The sequence below is a fragment of the Polypterus senegalus genome, chromosome 9, assembly GCF_016835505.1.
Source record: "Polypterus senegalus isolate Bchr_013 chromosome 9, ASM1683550v1, whole genome shotgun sequence".
Lineage (NCBI taxonomy): Eukaryota > Metazoa > Chordata > Cladistia > Polypteriformes > Polypteridae > Polypterus > Polypterus senegalus.
This window is the reverse complement of record NC_053162.1, coordinates 173351602-173368292: the sequence shown is the minus strand read 5'-3', so window position 1 is coordinate 173368292 and position 16691 is coordinate 173351602. Positions and strand designations below refer to the sequence as shown.

General features: G+C 36.7%; 1 protein-coding gene across 1 annotated transcript in view; it reads left to right on the top strand.

The window, feature by feature from the left end:
• The window catches only part of c5 (complement component 5), a 93742-nt gene that overhangs the window by 34121 nt on the left and 42930 nt on the right, over positions 1-16691 (top strand). Inside the window, exons 15-19 of the mRNA XM_039764272.1 lie at positions 107-239; positions 12053-12121; positions 12539-12739; positions 13038-13125; positions 14190-14272. Coding sequence (XP_039620206.1) covers positions 107-239; positions 12053-12121; positions 12539-12739; positions 13038-13125; positions 14190-14272 — 574 coding nt within the window. The remainder of the gene's footprint in view (positions 1-106; positions 240-12052; positions 12122-12538; positions 12740-13037; positions 13126-14189; positions 14273-16691) is intronic.

The following is a 16691-nucleotide window of genomic DNA, read 5'->3' as shown; positions in this document are numbered from 1 at the left end:
AAATCCAAACTTCACATATTGACAGAATTGTACATTACAATGATTATTGTTTGAAATGCAATTATGCTAAATTACTAATGAAACTTTCAATCTGTGTTGACTCCAGGTACTGGATGACATTGAAAAGAGTAGTGACCGGGGTTGTGGCGGTGGAGGGGGAAAAGATGCTTCAGATGTCTTCAACTTGGTGGGCCTTTCCTTCATGACCAATGCCAACTCCAAAGCCACAGATGCAAGAGGTGCTTTTCCTCAGTTTAAAAAGAGGTGTCCACAATCCTGGTATTGTGCTTATAATATCGGTATAAGGCTACAAGTTCTGCATCAAACCTGACTTATGGCTATTAAATGATCATAGGTATTCTCTTCATGAAACTCTATAAAGTGTGACTTGCCATTCTACATCAAGCTTATATTGCAGATTTCTGCAAGCCTGCAATGAAGCAGGCATGTTGATTAAAGTAAAAATGGATTTAAACAAATTCGTAATCCAACATGCAACAGGTCAAAAACATAATAGAACATTAGAACAATATAGATGAGAACAAGTTGTTCAGCCCAATGAGGCTTGCCAGTCCTACCTACTTAATTCTTCCAAAATAACATCAAGTGTAGTTTTGAAAGTCCCTAAAGTCCTACCATCTACCACAATGGTTAGTAACTTATTCCATGGCGCTATATAACCTAACATTCTATTAGCTTCCTTAATGGCTTCTGAAGACTGTCTGGCAGTTGATAGTGACGACTCCACTATGACTCCTAAATCATTCACATAAGCTGTACACGTTAGGTTTCAACTCCAAATGTGAGGTCTGAAAATCAAACATTGATACTTCCTACGTATAATATTTTACATTTTCTTACATTAAATTTCATCTGACACAAATCTGCTCAGGGGGCTATATGCTGTCCAAGTCCCTCTGTAGTGATTCAACAGATTCTAGATTAACTGCCAATCCACCTGGCTTGAGGTCATCTGCAAACTTAACCAGCTTGTTATTTATATTCCTATCCAGATCATTTATATATTAAAAACAGCAGCGACCCCCAACACTGATTCCTGTTGGACACCACTCTTAACACTGGCCAACTCTGATAGGGTTTTTCGCACCATCATCCTCTGCTACCTGGGCCAGAGTCAATTCTGCATCCATCTACACACTACAACCTGCAGTCCCACTTTTTTTTTAATTTAATGCCCAACCTCTCATGTGGCATCTTATCAAATGCTTTCTGAAAGTCAAGACAAATCATATTATGTGTTTCACTCTGATCATAATTTTTGTTGCTTTCTCATAGAATTCCAGCATGTTAGTAATGCACAACCTCACTCTTCTGAACCCATACTGACTTTGCCATGTGTTGTTCAATTCATCCATCCATTATCCAACCCGCTATATCCTAACTACAGGGTCAAGGGGGTCTGCTGGAGCCAATCCCAGCCAACACAGGGTGCCAGCCCACCATAGGTGTTGTTCAATCTCTTACTTAATAATTCCTCCCATTAATTTACATATGATGCACCTTATGCTGGCCCATAGTTGCTTGGATTTGTCCAATTACCCTTTTTATATAACGGGATAATAGTGGATGATACGGAGGCCAAATCAAAAAAAAAAAGTAGATTGTCAAAAAATGGAAAATCCAAACAGGCATCAAAATACACATGACTATACTCAAGTTCCCAAAGACATGCCAAACTTCAATAAACTTAAGAACAGTATGCAGAAATACTAACCAGAGGGGAGCAAAGGATGAATGCTGTTTCATAGTTAATACTTCTGATGCTTAATTAATGCTGCTATCTGAGATTCCTCTTTTTAAGTACCTGCCATTTCATTATGTGACTGGTGCATAGTAAAAGTTTTTAAGCAACATATGCCATTGGAAGGAACCAAAGGTTAAAGCCATACATGAAAAACAATCTCTGGTGGTTGTAGTTCATATCTGACCCTCTGTCTTTTATTTTCAAATTTGAGAAATATTTGCAAAGAAAGATAAAATTGTTAGAGATAAACAGAATTAATTTTAGCATAATTCAATATTTGGCTATCTTTAAATTTATCTTTGGTGGTGCTATAATGCTTGGGTATTTTTGGCTCTCTGTTTTGCTCAGAGAAATATTGGTATGTTTTACATTAGTCAGACATGTAAGTAAGACTTTAAGACTTTGACTGTATTCTACACATGCCAATATATTTGAAGATTTACTTGCTATTAAAATATATTTAGTTAGTGAAACAAAACTAATCTCAGTCAGAGTGTCTCTTCTTTTGTTCATTAATATAGTTAATATTTAAATATTACATAGTGCCTTTGACATTTAGCACCATCACCTGGTCTTTTTATACATGATACAAAAGGTATGAGGTGGTAAAAAAGTGGTAGTAATTACATCATACAGCAAAGTGAACAGCTTAGCAGTATAAGAAAAGGCCAGAAAAATCTGATTAGGTGCATCCTTTTGAGGTGTTTTAAACATCTGGTATTTAAAAATAACTAGCTGTGTAAAAAAAGCATAGGGTCCTAGAAACTATTTAAATCGTCAGAAAAAAAAATTGAAATCTAAAGATTGCAGGTAATTGAAAGGAACTACTCTGAGCATCTCTCTCCTAGGAGGTTTCATTTTGCTAACGTGCTCGCATCATTTGTGCATTAGCAGCTAAGCGACTATCTTTCATTGGAGGTTTCGTTTTGCTGATGTGCTCACCTCGCTTCTGTATTAGCCACTAAGCCAGTGACTCTTTCTTCGGAGGTTTTGCTTTGCCAACGTGCTGGCCTCACTTGTTTATTCTTGGAGGAGTACTTACCCCTACTCCACCTCTCATTTCCGGGCTGGACAGACAGACACACAGACTTCCGTGCGTAGATGTTTATATATAAGATGAGTTCCAAATCACAAAAGTTTCAAAAATACTCAAAATGCCCAGTTGTTTGGAGGAGGGGGGGTTGTTAGTAAAACCATAAAAACTTGGCTAGTCACACAAAGGGCAACAGAGGATCTTTATAAAGAAAACATTTATTACTGAAAAAAGGCTCTGTAAAACAAGAAGCTCTCCGAAGAGCACAAAAAAGAGAATGATTTCAAAATAAGCAATCAAAACCATTTACAATTCCAATGCAAATTTCCTGAGGTGAAGTCAAAAAACAAAGCAAAAGGGTAAAAAAATGCCAGAAAATCAGAATAATCAAAAAACAGCAATCAACACAGGATAATTTGCCACACCCACAAGTGCATTCAGAATGAACCACAAGGGACTGTGGGTTTTCCTTAGCTTGGGGCAATCCCTAGCAGTTATGAGCACTGGCCCCACATCTTAAGGGACCACCCACAAAACACACAGAACATAAAAGAAGTTACAAAGAAACCAAATGACCAACAATATTAACATAAATAAAGAAATCAGAAATGAACAAAAAAGACAGGGCAGCACCGTGTCGGAGTAAGGAGGCCAAGGTTTGCATCCCCAGTCCTCCCTGCATGGAGTTTGCATGTTCTCCCTGTGTCTGTGTGGCTTTCCTCCTGCTGCTCCAGTTTCCTCCCACTGTCCAAACACGTGTAGGTTAGGTGAACTGGTAAAAGGTGAACTGGCAATCCTAAATTGGCCCTAGTGTGTGGTTGGGGTGTGTGTGTATGTGTGTGTTTGCCCTAAAATCCCTGTCTGGGATTTCTTCCTGTCTTGCACCCAATGCTAGATGGGATAGGCTCAAGCAGACCTCTATGACCCTGTTTAACACCAAGCTAACAAAAAAAGACATAAAAATGACATTTGAACGACAGCCAGAGAAGGAATCATGGCTGAAATATAACATCTGGTTAAACAAGGACTTCTTTCTTAATTGCAAATATATACTATGTGGGAAGCTTACTGTATATTACATGTATCCTTCCATTTTTACAGCATTCATTGTTAAAGCTTTTTCCAGTGAGGGATGCAATAAGTCTGAAACTGTCACGTTATTAATTTGTGCAAGCAAGGGTCCAGCCTTTTGTGGGACACCAGTCCATGACACAATAACACTCAAGCACACACATTTTTTTCATATCAAGACAAATGAATGTCACAAATCAATTAAACAAGGGATGGTTTTGAATATTGGAAGTAAAAGAAGAGTACACTGGGAGAAATACTGATCATTGTAATGTTGGGTATATTGAACAATACATTTAATTTACACATGCACACATCATAGTGAAGGCATCTGAACTGGAAATCAAACCAGGGTCTAATTTCTGTGATGTACCATCATGCTGCAAGAGGGAACATAATGGCTTTTCTTACTTACAAAAATAATAACTGGGCAAATAAGTTCCAGATTGGAGACACATAAAGTTAAATGAATGTTTGTAAAGAGTTCTAAGATATTGAGGTTACATTGTAATAAGTTATTTGATATCTATAAGGTGTCTATGGGGTAAATTCTAAACAGTAAAAACATTCATTCTGGAAGTTTGAAGTCATACTTTTTTGTACAGTAGGCTGTGTTGGAAAGTATGTCGGATTTGTTGAGGAAATAAATTGAACAAAGAATTATAAACAGTTCATCATCAGGAATTTCAAATAGGGTGGCAAAGTATATATGAATGAAATAGAAAAAGTAACATTTACTATGGTCGGTATTGTCAATATTGTATTATAAACTGGCAAAATACCCGCATTTCGCAGCGGAAAAGTAGTGCGTTAAAGAAATAATGAAAAAGAAAAGGAAATATTTTGAAAATAACGTAACATGATTGTCAATGTAATTGTTTTGTCACTGTTGTGAGTGATGAGTGTTGCTGTCATACAGTATATACAGTATATATATATATACACATACACACTCACATATAAACATATATACTGTACACATATATATATACACACACACATATATACATACATATATATATATATATATATATATACACATATATACACATACATCCACATATATATACATATACAGTGGGATGCAAAAGTTTGGACAACCTTGTTAATAGTCATTATTTTCCTGTATAAATCATTAGTTCTTACGATAAAAAATGTCAGTTAAATATATCATATAGGAGACACACACAGTGATATTTGTGAAGTGAAATGAAGTTTATTGGATTTACAGAAAGTGTGCAATAATTGTTCAAACAAAATCAGGTAGGTGCATAAATTTTTAAAATAAATACTAAATATTTAGTAGATCCGCCTTTTGCAGAAATTACAGCCTCTAAACGCTTCCTGTAGGTTCCAATGAGAGTCTGGATTGTGGTTGAAGGTATTTAGGACCATTCCTCTTTACAAAACATCTCTCGTTCATTCAGGTTTGATTGCTTTCGAGCATGGACAACTCTCTTTAACTCACACCACAGATTTTCAATTATATTCAGGTCTGAGGACTGAGATGGCCATTCCAGAACGTTGTACTTGTTCCTCTGCATGAATGCCTTAGTGGATTTTGAGCAGTGTTTTGGGTCGTTATCTTGTTGAAAGATCCCAGCCCCGGCGCAGCTTCAGCTTTGTCACTGATTCCTGGACATTGGTCTCCAGAATCTGCTGATACTGAGTGGAATCCATGCGTCCCTCAACTTTGACAAGATTCCCAGTCCCTGCACTGGCCACACAGCCCCACAACATGATGGAACCACCACCATATTTTACTGTAGGTAGCCGGTGTTTTTCTTGGAATGCTGTGTTCTTTTTCCTCCATGCATAACGCCCCTTGTTATGCCCAAATAACTCCATTTTAGTTTCATCAGTCCACAGCACCTTATTCCAAAATGAAGCTGGCTTGTCCAAATGTGCTTGAGCATACCTCAAGCGGCTCTGTTTGTGCTGTGGGTGGAGAAAAGGCTTCCTCTGCATCACTCTTGCATACAGCATCTCCTTGTGTAAAGTGCGCCGAATGGTTGAACGATGCACAGTGACTCCATCTGCTGCAAGATGATGTTGTAGGTCTTTGGTGCTGGTCTGTGGGTTGACACTGACTGTTCTCACCATTCGTCGCTTCTGTCTATCCGAAATCTTTCTTGGTCTGCCACTTCGAGCCTTAACTTGAACTGAGTCTGTGGTCTTCCATTTCCTCAATATGTTCCTAACTGTGGAAACAGACAGCTTTATTCTCTGGGACAGCTTTCTGTATTCTTCCCCTAAACCATGATGGTGAACAATGTTTTTCTTCAGGTCATTTGAGAGTTGTTTTGTGACCCCCATGTTGCCACTCTTCAGAGAAAATTAAAGGAGGAGGGAAACTTACAATTGACCCCCTTAAATACTCTTTCTCATTATAGGATTCACCTGTGTATGTAGGTCAGGGGTCACTGAGCTTACCAAGCCAATTTGAGTTCCAATAATTAGTTCTAAAAGTTTTGGAATCAATAAAATGACAATGGTGCCCAAATTTATGCACCTGCCTGATTTCGTTTGAACAATTATTGCACACTTTCTGTAAATCCAATAAACTTCATTTCACTTGTCAAATTTCACTGTGTGTGTCTCCTATATGATATACTAGCAAAATACCCGCGCTTCGCAGCGGAGAAGTAGTGTGTTAAAGAAGCAATGAAAAAGAAAAGGAAACATTTTGAAAATAACGTAACATGATTGTCAATGTAATTGTTTTGTCACTGTTGTGAGTGATGAGTGTTGCTGTCATATATATATATATATATATATATAAATACATATATATATTTGCACACACACACATAAACATATATATATATACATATCTATACATATACACATATATATACACACACACATATATATATATATCTACATATATACACATACATTTACATACACACATACATACATACACACACATATATACACACAAATACATATATATATATACATACATACACACACACATATATAAACATATATATACATATACATACATATCTACATATATACACACACAGCTATTTCAGATCAGTGCAATACGCTGCTTGTTAAAACGGATAACTCCGCTCTTACGTGCAAGTCTGCGTGGATATTATGAACTAAATTTTTAAATAGAAGGAATTTTTATTTAGTCGACAGAAATATCTTTGGTAGGAATGGTAAAACAGACAGGAATATTATTCCTGAATAAATCAACTCAAACCTTAAACAACTTATAATATTTTAAAAATCTCCATAAAAATATATCCTGTCTAAATTATACAAGTTAGAAATAAAGTAAACGTTAAAAGAACAAACATTCAAATTTCTTTACTCTTATGTAATTTTATATAAAAATAAACTTAGATTTTAAATATCCCAAAAGATTTTGCTCTCCATAAAAATATATCCTGTCAAAATTATACAAATTCAAATATGAACATGCTGCATAACAAAACCTGGAAATATAAATAAAATGTGTTCCTTTCAGCAATAACAAATCAAATCATTCAGTTGTCTTTGCTCATATGTCATTTTAGAGCTGGACGCCTGGCATCTTTTTGGCAACAGGTTCGTTTATGTTTGGTGTGAGGTTCTGTGTTGTGGAGATTCTCAGGATGGATTGCAGGTGCTCATCAGTGAGGCGACTCCTGTGTGCTGTTTTGTTAGTCTTTATCACTGAGAAGAGCTTCTCACACAGATATGTGCTACCAAACATGCACAAGGTTCGAGCCGCATGTAGACGGACTTTTTGTTCTTCAAAGTCACCAAAGCGCCGTGCAAACTCAGTGCGCCAGTTTATCAGCAAAGTGCGTATTTGGGAACACCGTAGTGACGACTTGGTTTAACATTACTTGGCAACAGGGAAAGTGGGGCAAGTTGCACTGGTGCATTTGTGTCTCCCATAAAAGCAGCTTCACTTGAAATCACTTTGTGATTGTGCACGGTAAAACGTCCGCTGAAGTGTCAGATTCTTATTTAATTCTTCTGCTTTCTGTATCTTCTGCATTGCATTCAGGTCTTTCAGGTTACCCTGATGTTTTGTCTCATAGTGCCGTCTTAGATTAAATTCTGTAATTACAGCCACATTAGCTCCACAAATGAGACACACGGGTTCAGTAAACATATACTCAGCCTCCCATCGGCTTTTAAAGGCTCTATTTTCAGAATCAACTTTTCTCTTCAGCATCGTGTGAGCTAGCTTCGCAATAACTTGCAGCATCATAAGCTAGACTTGATTAACGCGTAAGTGTTCGCAAGGCAGCTGAAGCGCTGCATTATGGGATCTGTAGTTTATTGTGTTACCAGCGCTTCATATACCCGGCCATTAATAACAATAATACAGTATATAAAATGATCTCGGGCCGGATATAATTACACGGGCGGATGTGGCCCGCTGCCCTTGAGTTTGACACATATGGACTAAATAGAACTTGAAAAGATATATTTTTCAAATGTGATCGCAATTCAGATAGAGTTGACGCGCACTACAGCCTGCATGCCTCAATAAGTCATCCTCCCTCGCTCTTACTTTTTACCGCTCATCTAATGAATACACTGAGTATGGCTTTACCAAAACAATCATTGATGGCGAATAAAGTATCCATTATTCGAGTATGTAGATCGGGATATATATATACATATATATATACCAGCGTATCGCAGGAGAAGTAGTGTGTTAAAAAGCTAGAAAAGAAAAGGGAACATTTTAAAAATAACGTAACATGACTGTCAATATACAGTATTTGTTTTGTGAGTGTTACTGAGTGTTGCTGTCATCAAGGATTTGATTATCATTATTTCTTTCAATCAGGTTCGTATTTGTAGGATGTGTTGTGTTCAAGTTACATTCCGTGTTTGTCAATCGCTGTAAAGATGACAGGTTTCATTCATCGATTCGTTTCTTACTGCATCAATAAACAGCTCGTCTTCTTCTTTATCTGAGACCTGACACACTGCATGCACGGGTTTTTTACACTGTCTTCCTTTAGCGGACATTGACTTTTTCCACGTGTGCTTTGTTTCCGCAGTAGCTGGATTTATGAATATGCTTGTATGTATCAGACGCTTCATATTTTTGCTGCCTTTTCAATTGTGTAATTCGGTTTTGTTCAGCACTCTTTGGAACTGTTGCTTTTTATCTGTGCACTGCGCCAGTTCACGTGAGCCGCTTGGTGTACATGCATCGAAGGTTCCCAGCTGTGCTGGTGCCATCTCGTGCTATGTCCATGGCTGTATTTAATGTTACCTTAGTCCTGGCACTTAAAACTTTCTCTCGCAGTTTCGCTGAGTTTGTGCCAAACACCACCCTGACCATCTCATCTTCCTCTGCATAAGCACAGTCCTTCACCCGTGAATATTTAGTGGGAGTTTGCTATTGGATTGCCGCTGACGGACGGCCTTTTATGGGCAGGCACTAAATTACAAACGCCAGCGGCAGCCTGTCTATGAACTTAATTTAAAGTGTAGGTTTACATCGTGCTTTGTTTCCGAAGTAGCAGAACTCATGAATATGGTTGTATATGTCACTCGCCGCTTCTTATTGTTTCGCTGCCTTCTCAATTATATAATGCATGTTTTCTTCAGCGCTTTTTGGAGGTCTTCCTGGTTTTCTATGTACTGCGTGATTACGGGAGGCGTGATGATGTCACACGAAACTCCGCCCCACGGCGTTCAAGCTCATCTCCATTACAGTAAATGGAGAAAACAGCTTCCAGTTATGACCATTACGCGTAGAATTTCGATATAAAACCTGCCCAACTTTTGTAAGGAAGCTGTAAGGAATGAACCTGCCAAATTTCAGCCTTCCACCCACACGGGAAGTTGGAGAATTAGTGATGAGTGAGTGAGTGAGTGAGTGAGTGAGTGAGTAAGTGAGGGCTTTGCCTTTTATTAGTATAGATTTAACTGACATTTTTTATCGTAACAACCAACGATTTATACAGGAAAATAATGACTATTAACAAGGTTGCCCAAACTTTTGCATCCCACTGTATATATACATATCTACATATACACACAAACTTATACATACACACACATATATACACACAAATACATATATATATACATACACACACACATATATAAACATATATACATATACATACATATCTACATATATACATACACATATATACTTTGTATATATATATATATACACATATATATATATACATATATATAGTATTTTTCTCCATATACTGTAATGGAGTTGAGCTTGAAAGCCGTGGGGGGCGGAGTTTCGTGAGACATCATCATGTCTCCTACGTAATCACGTAAACTGACTGTCAACGCAGTACGTAGAAAACCAGGAAGACCTCCAAAAAGCACTGAAGACATGTATTATACAATTGAGAAGGCAGCGAATCAATAAGAAGCGAGCGAGTGACATATACAACCATATTCATGAGTGCTACTACTTCGGAAACAAAGCACGGTGTAAACCTAAAGTTTAAATTAAGTTCATAGACAGGCTGCTGCTGGTGTTTGTCATGCCCACGGGTAATGCGGGATACAAGTTTAATGAGAGGACGCAGGATATAAACGAGAGTTTTGATCACTTTGTAACTAAGTTAAAATTGCAGGTGAAGGGCTGTGCTTATGCAAATTCCGAGAGACTGTGTTTGTGGGGGATTGACAGTTAAGACGGGTGGGGGAGTCACGTCATCATCTTCCCTCCCATTCACCCAATACTCACAGAAAAATCCACAAGTTAATACACACGCTGTCTCTACAGTTTCTCCACACTGAATCCTCCAGGCACTACTTACAAAAGGTTACATTGACAATCGTGTTACGTTATTTTTAAAATGTTTCCTTTTCATAGCACAAGCACAGCTGAGAAGCTTCAATGCATGTGCTCCATAACGCACTAAAAAATCACGCATTTAATCACACTTTGCAATACAAGCAAAGGAGAACTTCTGTCAATGCATGATTTCCTGGTACACCGATTACATTGATCAGCGCTTCCCGATTCATTCTACCCTCGCACCCCCTTGGTTTGAGAAGAAGTATGAAAAAATATGAGGTTAAAACAGAAAAACAGATCACCAATTGAAGCTTTATGAATAATCAATTCTCCATCAATAATTGTTTTGGTAAAGCCATACTCAGTGTAATCCCCCTTCCATTTTATAATTTTTCCACCACTAGGCATGATTAAATGAACAGTAAAAAAGTAAGAGCAACGCGAGGGTGACTTATTCAGGCAGGTAGGTTCTATTTAGTCGCCAGAAATATCTTTGTTAGGAATGAAAGTTGAATTTAGTCTTTAAATTTCTATGGTAAAGAAAACGTTAATGCAATGATGACTAAATTTAACTATATAAAGTCAAAACTTGTATATATAAAGTCATTCCCGAATATATAAAGTCAAAACTTGATTATATAAAGTCAGCGTCGGTATATATAAAGTCAAAACTTGTTTCTGAATATATAAAGTCAAAACTTGAATATATAAAATCAGTGCTGGAAAATATAAAGTCATTCCCAAATATATAAAGTCAAAACCTGATTATATAAAGAAGTCGTTGGAATATTTCGGAATATATGAAGTAAACGCTGGAATATATAAAGTCAAAACTTAAATATAGAAACTCAGCGTCGGAATATATAAAGTCAGCGCCGGCCAATCCCAGCCAACACTGGGCGCAAGGCAGGAACCAATCCTGGGCAGGGCACATGCATCATTTTCAAAACATTAACCGAACAGTGTTTTTTTAAGTTATTTTTCTGAATACGTTTTTGTTAACTTAGTTCAGTTCAGAGTCATTTCAATCAATAGATTTTGACTTTCACTTTATATATTCAGGAGTGAGTTTATATACTGTACTCCGATGTTGACTTTATATAATCAGGAATGACTTTATATATACCGACGCTGACTTTATATATTCAAGTTTTGACTTTATATATTCAAGTTTAGACTTTATATATTCAGAAAAAAGTTTTGACTTTATGTATACCGACGCTGACTTTATATATTCAAGTTTTGACTTTATATATTCTGACCCTGACTTTATATACAGTATTCACAAAATCAATGTATTTGCCTGTTTGCACCCCATTGTATATGTGTGTGTGTTTATATGTACACATGTATGTGACTTGTAAGCACAAGTTTTTCTTTCTTCTAACACAAATTCTAATTATGAATTACAAAAACTTTTATTTTTTTCCCCCAGGAGATATGTGTTCTGATATCTTAAGGCCAAAGCGATCAACTGATTTAAATAAGGAAATGAATGATAAAGGCAAGTATAACAAAACACTAAGTTCAACACATGCCTTACATTAACATGTTGTTTTGCAAGGCTTGTTACAAACCCATGCCTATTACTGAGGCATGTAGTGGCATTTGACATTTTGAAATATTAGTGGTTTTTCAAAAATCGTTATTACTGACATATCCAGATGACCAGGTTTGACCCATTGTAATAAACAGCCCACCAATAAAACAGAATTTAGGCTTGTAAACGTATGTGTGGATTTGTATAAGATTTACAAGATTGCAAATTATTGGAATAAAGCATTTAAATTTCCACGCAAATCAAGAAAAACAGATGAAAAAAAGAACATTTAAAATCCATTGGTATTTGGCCTATGCCTAGTTTTTTTTTGTATATCTCTGATATAATGAGTTCAATCTTTATCCGTTTCCTTGACTTTAGCCAACTCCTACACAGATACACGTCTGCAGAAATGCTGTTTAGATGGTGCACGTGTGTATCCTATTGGAGAGTCGTGTCAAAGTAGAGCATCAAGACTAACCAATGCACCAAATCCATGCAAAAAGGCTTTTTATGAATGCTGCTTTCTGGCAAACAAACTGCGGGCTGAAGAACGCAAGATCCACATACTAGCGCGAGGTGGTAAGCATTGCTCTGTGTTCAACATAAGGAAATTAGATTTATTAGTACATTGTTAGAAATATTTAGATTTCATTTTGAAACATTTGTGTTATAAAAGCTCTAGGTACCCTGTATTTGGCTTGTGACATTTGCTTCTACTTATATTTGCCAACTCCCTTTGTACATCTCTGCAGCAAACTATTATTAGTTTTCAAAATGTCATATGGAGTGCTAAATGTTACAGTGTTAGTATGTAGCTCATAACACAAATTCATTTTGAAAGTAAAATGTACTGTTTTTTTGTTTTTTTTTTCCCCAGAGCTTACTGCTATTTTTGGTCTGCAGGAACCTAAAATTCGCAGCTATTTTCCAGAATCTTGGCTTTGGGAAGTCCATTACATGCAAAAGTAATTTGGAGTTTTATTTTTGAATAAAATATTACCACTACAGTATTATTATAGCTTATTCACAAATATATTGTTATTTGGGCCTGTTTGATCTGCCATATAATACAGGGTGGCAAATGAAAAAGTAGATCTGCATGTGGTAAGGAGTTCCCCCATAGTTTTACCAACAGCAAACATAATCAGGTGAAGTTAGTGGAAGTCCCTGAGCCTGTTTTTTTTTGTTAGTTCTGTAATCAGTGTGAGAGGTGGAGTAAAGACATGCCATATTCATTAGAACAGCATACTGTATGTTATACTGGCTTCTTCAAGTTTACACCTGAGAAATTCCTGGGACATTTGCCATTGTGATTAGTCCTGTGAAAATGGGCCCTTCTGTTTGTACCCCAGAGGATGTTTGAAATGTGGCGATGATCATAAATAGATGAGTGTGTTGCAAAGGTCATGTCAGCATGTACTCCTTGATTTGCAAGCCATTTTTTTTTTTTACACATCCCAGTAGTTTACGAAGGCAAATAAGAAGTTGGATCACACAGTATGATGTATTGAGTACAAATCAAAGCATGTTATCAAAAATTGCCTTGACAATATTTGCAAAAGGTTGATGAATAGTTACAGTATTTATAAGCGAGGTTTAAATAAATAGCCTGTTTTTGTCAAAATGTTCATATATTCTGTGTTGGGATCTAGGCTGAGAGGCTCCTAGTATACAACTAATTAACCAATACAAAACATAGCCTCCTCTAAATGGTAAGTGGTTCAAAGACCTGCAGACTCTTTTAACCCGATTACTGACCCATTATCCACTGGGCCTTATCCATCCATCCATTTTCTAACCCGCTGAATCCGAATACAGGGTCACGGGGGTCTGCTTGAGCCAATCCCAGCCAACACAGGGCACAAGGCAGGAACCAATCCTGGGCAGGGTGCCAACCCACCGCAGGACACACACAAAAACACCCACACACCAAGCACACACTAGGGCCAATTTAGAATCTCCAATCCACCTAACGCCCTTCCCCATTTCTTAGCCTATGTTTAAAGCATTTGTGCATCCTGTTTAACAGTACTGGGAGGAAGACATTATCTTTCAACATGCCAGACTCCTTGACAACCTGGGAAATGAGTGCTATAGCTGTCTCCAAACAGGGTAAGCATTCCAATTTTCTAAGAAATAATTTTCAAATTTAATAAGAATTAATATTTTTCCATCTAAATTTAACAAATTAAACATATATTGTTATGTGTGCACTTGTATGTACAATGTCTATAAAAATATTCATCCCCTTAGAAGTTTTCACATTTTATTATTAAGGCAGTGTGTTCATTCAAAAGAGAATGTGTCCTGCAGATGTGCAAAGCTGATAGAGAAAGCAACACCTGTGCACACAAATTCAAGGCTGTCATGAGCTGCAAAGGTGCATCTACCAAATACTGACTTGAAGGGGGTGAATACTTATGTGATCAATTATCAACTTTGCAGAGATGTGTTTTCACTTTGACATTGAGGAGCCTCATTCCATTGATTACTGTCAAAAAAGCCAATTTAAACACATTGTAGTTCAATGTTTTATTCCCACAAAATTAGGAAACTTTCTAGGGGATTATCACTTTTAGAGGGCTTATATAATACTACTATATAGTATATATATGTATATTGCCAAGATGCCAAAGAATATGCCTCAGAAAAGGTCAGATTAATAGAGAAGCCCATTTTATATGTTTCTGAGTTTCTGTACAAGCCAGGTTGAATCATCATTGCCACCAAAATATAGCAAGCCTTGTACATGTCTAAGATGGCACAGATGAGAAGTGTAATGTGAAAACCACAGGAATACAGATCATGATGAAGAAGGGATAACACAAATAGCATTTCTTCAAGACTGTAGAGGACAGAAAGTAATACAAACAGGAGACTGGTGTTGGCCATTCAACAAAAGTGAAAATAAGGAGTGTAATTCTTTCTAAAGGCCCTAGAGGCCACTGATGGTGTTTTATGGGGAATTATTGATTAGTGACATCATTTGCATGTGAATTGTAATTTCTAGTACTTTAAAGTATGAAAGAATCCATTTAATGTTATCTTTTCTGACTGTCCTTGATTTTCATTTTTCCTTTAAAAATGCATATATTTTAGGCCTTCATTTCTTGATTGCCTAACCACAGGCTCATTATTGTTAATTGAAACATAATGGACTTTAGCCCAGAATTCCTCAGTGCATCAAAGGCCAGTAATTGACAAATGCCTACTATAAAATAAAGGCTACAGGCTAATACTAGTAGTAAAAGCCTAATTTGAAAGTACAGATTACTTGTGTTCATGGATGTACCTGGTGTTTAGAAAAACTGCTCAGCGCTGTCCTGGGGGGATTCAGATGAGGCTGAAAGAGTGAGAGCCACAGTACAGTAGAAACTCTTGTCAAAGGCTAAGTGGCCATACACTGCAAAAAAAAAAAAAGTCTAAGCAAGTGAAAAGTATTCATAACATGACATTAAGTCTTGTTTTCCTTATTGTAAGAATTATTGACTTATCACAAAAATTGTATTTATGGTATTTTAACTTACATTAACAAATCTTCTCAAATAAATTTTGCTTTCCCCATTGGCAGATATTTTTTGCTAAATAAAAGCAAAGCAACTCCATTTAAAGTTTTTTTTTGTCTAATTTTTGTATATGAATTTTTTGCAGTGTATCTGCCCCTGCCGAGGGGAGATTTCTCTTTAGTTTGAAGTCATAGCTGGCAGCTTGTAATTTCAACATTGTGAGTTTGCGTGTCTCATCTGTCATTTCAGGTAGGACAGCTTGAGAGAGAGAATCAAAATGTGGCTATGAACCCTGAGAAATTCCTTGCTGGTGACAGGGTGATTCTAGGAATGGTCAAAAAGATAAACACACTGCTGTTTTCAGTGCAGAGAAATGCAATCCATATTCACCTTTTAGGCCCACACTTCAACATCAGTTGCACTTCCCAAAACAAATTGATACAAATGACTATTTCCAGTCCTTAATGAAGAAAGGTGCCAGGATTGTGCTTTTAAAGGGCAACCCATAAACTGTGAAGATAGTAGCTCTGTCATGTGAGGCAACAATCAAGGCATGATGAAAGTGACTAAAAAAGACAAATAAATTAAACTTGGAATCAACAATTATTCCTGATCTAAATGTATAAATGCTGTTTTATAAATGAACAAGAATGCGTCTCATATTATTAATAAGTTTTGCCTTTGTGTTGTGTAAACAAAGCTCTGACAGTGATGGCAAGCTTAAATACAGAATGAGTGGTATGAAGTCAGATGCCTATGTGCATATGCTTGGAGGTATATCAATGCCCGTAACCCAATGCATCCTACAGTATAAGCAGTGTTGGGGAGTAACGAAATACATGTAACGGCGTTACGTAATTAAATTACAAAATAAATGTAACGGTAATACATTACAGTTACTGTATAAAAATGTGTAATTCAATTACAGTTACTTGTGTAATTTTTCAGAATTACAATTTAAGTTACATATTAAAAATGTCAGCAAAGCCTTTATGAAATATGAAATAATATTTTTTTGCCTGTTT